The 9,504-nt window shown below is 37.6% G+C and overlaps 1 protein-coding gene across 1 annotated transcript in view; it reads left to right on the top strand.

The window, feature by feature from the left end:
* The first annotated feature begins 5,432 nt into the window (after window positions 1-5,432).
* The window catches only part of LOC123769443 (uncharacterized), a 91,644-nt gene continuing 87,572 nt past the window's right edge, over window positions 5,433-9,504 (top strand). The window contains exon 1 of the mRNA XM_045760546.2: window positions 5,433-6,108. Coding sequence (XP_045616502.2) covers window positions 6,099-6,108 — 10 coding nt within the window. The 5' untranslated portion in view covers window positions 5,433-6,098. The remainder of the gene's footprint in view (window positions 6,109-9,504) is intronic.

Here is a 9,504-nt window from a genome sequence, read left to right as displayed (position 1 = left end):
ATACTCATCAATGCTTACCATTGTAATACGTAGAGCCAAACCTTCCTTTTGTGAGAATAGATTTAAAGAAGCAAAAGGAAATATGAAAGTACATGGAGAGCCATCTCTAACATCCAAGGGTCTTAACAATAATCACGTAACAAGCAGATAAAACTCTCCCAAGATGATTACACACTTCCAACAGACTTAGATATTGCAACTAAATTCAATAGTTTCTTTTCATCAATTGGTGCTAACCTTGCCAGAAAATTCCGAGAGACCCAGACACATGTTACTACATATCTCACCGGCAGCTATCCTAACTCTCTACTCCTTTTACCAGTCAGCCCGATAGACATTATATCCATAATTCAATCACTTAAAAACCAAAGCTGAGAAAATTAATGAAATACCATCTATTGTATATAAGAGTGCTGGCCTTGCTCTTGCTCTACCCATAGCTCTGCTAGTCAACAAATCTCTAGTGTCATACTTTTCCTGATATCCTTAAAAAACAAGAGTGGCGCCAGTTCATAAAGGAGGCGAGACAGCTGACATAAACAATTACAGACCAATATGAAATCTACCTATGCTTTCAAAAATATTTGAAAAAATTATTTACAAACAGCTCTATTCCTACTTGGTAAAACTCATCATATTAAGTCCCTGCCAGTTTGGCTTCCATTCCCAAAAAAGTACGAATGATGACATTATTAGTCTGGTTAATATAATCTACACAGCTCTTGACAGAAATTAGTTCCCAGAGTCCATTTCATGTGGTCTCCATCTCATGTTGGCCTTCGAATGCATGATAGAGCTGATAAGTTAGCCAAAGAATCTGCCTTTAAAGGAGCGTAAGGAGCGTAAAGGAGCGTAAGGAGCGTAAAGGAACGTAAAGAGGAGTGTAACCTTGGATTGTCCATGAGCAATCTGAGAGCAGCAGTACACCGAGAACTTCAACAAGATCTTGTAGATCTGAGGCAAAGTGAAATTGACACCAGTAATTCCATCTATCATCATACTATCATGCCAGAGGAGCCACACATCTATGGTTCATCCAATAAAGTCAGCAGACTTCTAGATGTTACTGCTGCTCGGCTTAGACTCGGTTACAAGTATCTCTGGGAATTCTCATTATCTGCCGATGTAGACCTGACCAAATGTAAACTGAGTCAACAAAATTATTCGCACACCCTCCGTCACTATGTGATGGAGTACGAAAAGATACGTGAATTTAGAGACAATTCTATAACCAATGTTCCAGCGATGTGTCAATATTTTATTCAAAATTATTATATTTTCATTGACCTGAAAAAGGCCTTTGATACTGTAAACCATAACTACCTCTACTTAAACTTCACCACTATGGTATCCGAGGCCTTGCTCTGGACTATATTCGTTCCTATCTCAGTGACAGACACCAATATGTAGCCATCAGTAGCATAACCTTCCATACTCTTACACATATACACACACTACGGGCTCACCATAGCCCGTGCTACTTGGAACTTTTTGTTCCATGTAGCGAATCTTTAACAACAACCATACTCTATCATTGACAATAGGAGGTGCCACAGGGCAGCATCTTGAAACTTCTCCTATTTCTTATATACAGCAATGATTTGCCAAATGTTTCTAACATTCTTGAACCTATACTATTTTGCTGATGATACTACATTCATCTATTCTGACCACAACCCCCCACACTAAATAATATTGTCAACAAATAATTAAAAAAAGTCTACTCATGAATGTCAACCAGCAAACTTATACTAAACATAGAAAGACCTGCTATATTTTATTTGGTAGTAAATCGTCAAGTCAGATTCAACTTCAGTTAGACAATGTTAACATTACCAATAAAAATGAGGGAAGTTCCTTGGCCTATACATAGACAAGAGACTGAACTTCAGCACCAACACACAACACATAACCAAAAAACTCTCAAAAAACGGTCGGTATAATTTCTAAAATCAGATATTATGTTCCCCACTCTGCTCTCTTCTCATTATACTATGTACTAAACTATCCCTATCTTACATACGGTATCTGTGCATGGGGGTCAACCACTGTTGGCTGCAGTGTCACAGTCTGCCCGAAACGCATTGCGTAATAGTGGCTTTAGGCATTGTATGTACTAGCTCTATCTATATATTGATCCATTAATGTAACATCACTTGTATGTATGTACCTTACCTGAATAAACAATAAACATAAACATAAACTGTACATTACCTCAAGCCCATCCTCACTCAGTAAAAATCTGTTATCAGAACTATAACAAAGTCTGTCTTCAGACAACACACAGCCTCCCTCTGTTTAAGTCCCTTAACATGCTAAACATACACTCACTCCACATATTCTCATGTGCTATCTACATGTACAAAACCTTGTTCCTAAATCCTAATCTTGATTTGAAACTTTTCCTTGATAGATGTAACAGAACCCATAAGAACCACACCGGAAATAAATATCTCTTTCATATCCCCAGAGTCGGACTAAATCTGTGCAAACACTCCATGCTAATAAAAGGGCCCAGCCTTTGGACATCACTTCCTGATGAATTAAACAAATTTCGAACCCATGCCCAAAAGTAAAACCAAAAAGTACCTAATTTCATCCTTATAGTTTTCTACCTTGTGCCTCAAACTCACACTGTATCTTGTACTACCCACTTCCCCAATATTAGTACCTAAGACATATATCCTCATCAGTGTAATCACTGTCAACTTATATAAACTCATAATCACCACACCAGACATAAATATCTCTTTGATATCCAGTCAGATTTAATCTGTGTAAACACTCAATGGAAATAAAGAGACCTAGTCTATGGAAGTCACTCCCTAATGAATTGAAAAGCTGTCCAAGTTTTGCCTTATTCAAAAATAAAACCAAAAAGTACCTAATTTCATCTTCATAGTTTCCTACCTAATGCTTTAACTCGCACTATATCTAGTGCTACCCAATCCCCCAATATATGTACCTAAACCATATAACTTTACCATTGTAATCTTTGATATCATCTGATATCATAGTTGTTATATTGAGTGCATATTCTACTGCATTACTCCTTGAAATGATCCTCAAATTGTACTACAGTGAACCAATGTATAACCCTCAAATTTTATCCTAATGTGCCTAGTAATCCTTGTTCATTATTGTGTATTGTTATTACTGTGTATTAATCTAATCTTTGTTTATTGTGTCAAAATTCCTTATAATATACCTGTAAACAGTTTTTGTAAATTTTTCTGTAAATTATCTTTTAAATTATCTGTTATTATTGTGTATTAATCTAATCTTTGTTTATTGTTTCAAAATTTCATACAATGTACCTGTAAATTTTTTTGTCAATTTTACTGTAAATTATCTACTTAAAATTATCTTTTAGTTTAAGGACTTGCTATGGGTGCTAGTGGCTTTACAAGAATGTAAAATCAACATCATTTCTATGTACTCTCTTAACCCCCAATGTACCTTCTTTTATATAAACAAATAAATAAATAAATAAGTAAATAGATATTGCAGTTATTTGTTTGCAGTTATTACTGCCCGAAACGCTGTGCGTAATAGTGGCTTTAGGCATCGTATGTACTAGCTCTATCTATAAATTCATCAATATTTGTATCACACCCTGTATGTATGTACTTTACTTGAATAAACATTTGAATTTGAATTTGAATTTGAATATAAAACCTTGCTACACTGTACCTTTTCATCTTACATGATATGTTAGATTAAGAATCTGCCCGAAACGCTATTCGTGTTAGGAGCTTTGCATGAATGTAAAAATACCAATCTTATGTAATATCACCAACCGATAGTACTTTCTTGCATATAAATTATTATTATTATTATATGGACCTCCAAAGGATACTTGATCAACCAGGCTGTGATACATACGTCAATCTGCGAGCAGCCGCGTCCAACAGCCTGGTTGACTAGACCATCAACCAGGAGGGCTGGTCAGAAAACGTTTTTTTTTTTTTTAGTTTAGTTCAGAGAACGGGCCGCGGGGGACCTTGACCCCCTGGAATCAACGCAAGGTAACCGCAAAGGAAAGTAAGCGTTTACGTGAAATTTAATATAGTTAGCGCTTTTAAGTGCCATCCGTTTTTTGTTATTGATATTCAAAGAGGATGGATGGGGGTAACTATTGCATATCTTTCTTTCGTGTTTCTATACTTCTATAGGTATTCATTTTAGCAGTGACGCTGATATTGGTTTTAAAGTGGATGTGGCAGAACTTCCAAAATACAAAGACAGACTTTGAAATAGTTTCAGTCGGGTTGGTTCTCAACTCACAATCGGGAATCCCGGGTTCGAATGTCAGACATGACATAAATGGTTGGGCATGTTTCCGATCACCTACTGCCCCAGTCCACCTAGCAGTAGACAAGTAACCAGGAGTTAGCGTGTTGTGTGGTTGCATCCAGGGGAGGGTCAGTAATTCGATCCTGGGGGGAAGGATGGGACCTCGATATGATCCTAACATATACTGTGTATATATACTGGCTGCCTGTCCCCCGACACAATGAATTATAATTATTAATTAATGCCTGAATTTGGTGTTTGGCTTTAGTAGGCTACCTGCATGTTGCAGCCACTCCTGTACTTGATCTTCAGCACTATACTTTCCTAGCTAATCGTATGTTTTCTTTATTCCTTATTGATAATTTACTCATAGTTTCAATATTCATATATTTTCTTCTATTTTTCGTCTGCTTTCATTATTGTTATGTTTTCATATTGTTTGGTATCATTTTGTGTAGTCAGTTTTCTGTGCTCAGACCTGTTTTCGCTGACGAAAATATATAATTTATGATATCCTCCATGACTGGGTGATACCAGGTGTAGTACGATAACTCCCATTTTCGCATTGATAATTCCTATAACTGCAACTTTTCAAGATCGAGTGTGCATTCACTGTTGTCTTGCTGTGATATTTGTTGTAATGTCAACAAAATTGAGCTTTCTGATTTATGAAATCTATGGACACTAATTTAATTATTCCGTACATGAAAATCCGTGGGTGGCGACCTCGCGGAGAGCGCCTCCAGGCGTGCACTGAACCTTGCTACCTGTTACCATACAAGAATTGATATTTTTATTCCTCATTGGTCGTTGATTTATGATTCTCGAAGTTGTTATCATGAAAGGAAGTCACGTTTAATGTAATTCGTTTTTTATCACGTCAACTTGAATCGTTAAACGGCATTAGTTTACAGCACAAAGTTACTATTTAATGACAAGCTGACAACGCGTCCATTGGATTGTACAGTTATCAATGCGTATTTTAACTATGGAAAAAAAGTTGCAGAAACAGTTTTCGCCAATTACTTTATCCAAATAAATTATTCATTATGCAGAGTTCTAGTTTAATACAACTATCGCGTAGAAAAAATGGTATCTGAGTTTTAAGTAAGGAAGAGTAGAATAGAGGAGGGAGTAGCGTGAGGCAGACAGTGAGAGCGAGTGTGGCGTCCCACAAGGTGCTGGCTAGGGTCTCCAGCCCCTGCATGCTCACTTGTCCAACTATCCTTCACCTTCCCTGGCAACCACCAGGTGTTACCGCTATCAATGTGCCCGTTATATAGGAGCTAGTGATGCTGCGATGTGAAAAGTACTAACTGCTACATGTGTCATGATGTCAATCCTGGCGAAGAAAACAGTATATGATATCCTCGTGTGCACCTTGTGCGGAGAGGTCACCTGGCTGCTCGAGTCGTCAAAACAAACTTTTTATGTATGAGATAACTTCGCTTGACACGTAATTTGCTGCATCGTATGAGTGTTGATGTACGCTGCTGTGTACTGGGCAAGGTCAGTTGTGTCACGTATGCCATGGCAGTTTTAGCCAGCTCTGCCAATAGCCCAAAGCTATAATCAAGAGGTTTACAAGAAGAGAGAGAACATTGATGTAACCATCTGTCTGCTCTCTCCAGAACATTTAATATAAATTCATAGACATGTGAGGAATAAGGTCCTATGATTATTTAAAGTAATGCACTTCCCAGGCTGTTAATATTTACCCGATGCAGCACAGAAGGTGAAGACTGGAGGGCACGGCGTCACTTGAGACCGTAGCATGATAAGGAGCGCTCCTCCACACCAAGATGATCAAGTGTAAGTACACAATAACGAAACACTTCATATTTTCGCTTTTCAAACAGTGTGCTGTTCCGTATTTAAACCCATTATTAATACTGGCTTTTAAATAGGTAAATATATTTTTATATGTTGACCATATATATTACATATTTATTATTTATATATGGGTTTGTATTATTGATCTTAAAATGTCTGCTGATTAACTGCGCTTATCATACGGTACTTGACTTTATTGGAGTGTTCAAGTTACTATGCATTAATTTACGCATCTGTAGCTTTTCGTTATTAAAGCAACTTTATTCATAATATTCATAATCCAAAAATGCCGTGTGCACGCACTCACAAATAGAATGCACTGAAGGAAGTTGTAGAAGCCACCTCCATCCACCACTTTAAGGTCAAATTTGACAATGAATTCAAACATTAGAATAGATAATTATATCAAAACAGGTACAACAAAGCTATAGTAGGCGGGCATAGCTATAGTAGGCGGGCATAGCTATAGTAGGCAGGCATAAAAGACTAGACCTCATTTTTCAGTAGACACTGATAAGGGACGACAAATACACTGAGAATGACAAGGAGATATGAGAAGAGCTCAACAAGAGATTCCAGGTCTTCACAATAGAGCAAGAAGTACCTGAACTGAGAGGGATAGAGGTAAACCAAACAGTTTTAGAAGAATTTGAAATTGCCAGAGATGAGGTTAGGAGGCAACTGTTGGAACTGCTATGGAAAAGAGGGAGCAGAAGCACTATGAGTGCCACTACCAAGGGGGCCTAGTAACCTGGTGGATAGCACGCAGGACTCGTAATTCTGTGGCGCGGGTTTGATTCCTGCACCAGGCAGAAACAAATGGGCAAAGTTTCTTTCACCCTGAATACCCCAGTTACCTAGCAGTAAATAGGTACCTGGGAGTTAGTCAGCTGTCACAGGCTGCTTCCTAGGGTGTGTGTGATGTGGGGGAAAAGTAGTAAACAGTTGATTGACAGTTGAGAGGCGGGCCGAAAGAGCAAAGCTCAACCCCCGCAAACACAACTAGGTCAATACACTATGGTGTATAATAGGTCACTGGAAGCAGGAGACCTACCTGAAAGTTGGAAGACATCTAAAGTAGTCCCATTATACAAAAAAGGTTCAGGAAAGAGATACTGCATTACAGTTCGGTGTCCATAAATTGTGTACCATGCAAGGAAAATAAGAAGATCGTTAGAAAAAAGCTAGTAGCACATCTGGAAAGAAGGAATTTTGTGACACCACCAACGCGGTTTCAAGAATTGTAAATCGGGCTTCACAAGTTCAACGGAATATTTAAATTAGACGACAGAAATTAGATGTGAAGAGTGGGCAGACCATTTTTGTTTACTCGGAAAACTTTTGACAGTAACCCCATAAGAGGTCGATGAATAAGTTGGAGAGACAGGCAGGAGAAACAGGTAAGGTGCTCCAGTGGACAAAGAAGTATATAGGTAACAGAAAACAGTGAGTTACTGTGAGGGGAGATATCTCAGAATGGCCAGATGTTACCATCAAGAACCCCACAGGTTTTTTTTTTACCTGGACCTATTCTGCTTCTCACATATGTAAACAATCCTCCAGAGGATGTAGACTTAATCCTTAGTGTTTGCAAAAGCACAAATTATAAGGAGGATTAAAACAGTAAGATAGCATGAGACTACAGATGAAAGAATGGTCCAACAAATGGCGACTAGAGTTTAACTCAGTTAAGTGTAAAACAATGAAAATAAGTATAGTGACCAGGAGGCCGGGCACAAACAACCAGTTTGAAGATGAAATCCTTGAAGAATCTGGTAGAAAGACCTTGGGGTTGATATCACACCGAACCTATCTCCTGAAGCCCACATCAAAAGAATATACAGTACTTGGGGTGACCTCAATACAAGCCTAACGTATGTACATACACAGGCTGTCTGTCCCCGGACAATACTAGTTATTATTATTATTAATATTATTATTATCATGATCATTATTATTATTACAGTGTTGAGAAGATATGATATGAATTGAGGGTAAGTGATAGTGGAAAGATAACATTGGGACATGTATAATAGGTTCAAGAGGTGAACCCCACTATTCGTTCAGTTATGCAATTTACAAAACTGAAAAAGAATTGTTGTAGAGTTTGTTAATATACAGCAAGAGTCTATTTACAGTTTTAATTAGTTTAGCCTAGTTACCATAAGGTTAGTCGTATACTAGATTCCGGAAATGAATGAATCCCAAGGAGGCGAAAGCTTAACTGCAAATAAAATCTACCTTCAGCATTAGTAACTGGCAGTAAAGCCAATAGAAGATCGCGTTTTGGGGAAACGTATTATATGAGACTTTAAAGTGAGCTCTAGTAGGTACAGCTTTTATTATAGTCTGAAGATAGAAGGCAATTCCTACTTCTGTAGGCCTTCCCTCTAAAGTAAGAAAAAACTTAGGCCTACGGTAAAAAGAGAGTATAGCCTACGATACATATTGGCGCTTCGTGCAGGTCTTCTGGTCATCAAGTTCTGTTCATCACCAGTGGTGCAGTGCTGCCGAAGCTCGCCGGAGCGTCTCTGCAAGTGGATGATGGAATAGGGGAAAGGGAGAGAGAGGAGGAAGGGAAAGGGAGATGATGGGGTGTGGGTGATGGCTGATCGTGGCAGGAAAATATTAGTATACATCACTAATAAGTTAATAATGTTATGATATTTTTTCGTTTTCTTTAAAGATTCAACAATATTTAAATTTGTATATATTTAACAAGTAAAGGAGAATAATTGTGGTGGTAGGAATGGGAACATAATACCTGACGCAGGTGAACGCTTCCTGTCCATTTATGCCAGACAAACGGTATGAAAGTTGCCAACCTACTGTTGGCAACATGCAAATATTTTGGATACGAATATTCAGCGATAATGTTCATGGCTTTAGCAGTAGTTCATTAGCCAGATATTCTTTATTCTTACAATAGTATATTTTAGTATTAAATACTAGGCAGGTAAAACGACAAAACTGACATGAAAAAGAAAATAATATGAACAATGAAAATTTCCCAGCATATGAAGCAGATAACTGACAAAATTTATGTTCTCATTGTTGAATCAACAGCATTAGAACAACCTTCATAATTTACTTGAAATGTGAAAGTGATAAGGAAGGTAATCCCCATTTCATGTTCTTAGGTGTAATTGAATACCTTATTTTATTTATTTTATTTATTTATATACAAGAAGGTACATTGGGTTTGTGAGAATACATAGCATAGTACAGTACTTACAATCTTGTAAAGCCACTAGTACGCGCAGCGTTTCGGGCAGGTCCTTGATCTAACTGATAATTTTAAGTAGGTAAATTCTATCAGAATTAATAAAAATATAACAGATACATTGCAAGAGAAAAATGAAATGAGAGAGATTA

This window comes from Procambarus clarkii, chromosome 63 (genome assembly GCF_040958095.1).
Source record: "Procambarus clarkii isolate CNS0578487 chromosome 63, FALCON_Pclarkii_2.0, whole genome shotgun sequence".
NCBI classification, from domain to species: Eukaryota; Metazoa; Arthropoda; class Malacostraca; order Decapoda; family Cambaridae; genus Procambarus; species Procambarus clarkii.
Note: the sequence above shows the minus strand (reverse complement) of the source record. Positions and strands in the feature narration are given on the sequence as shown.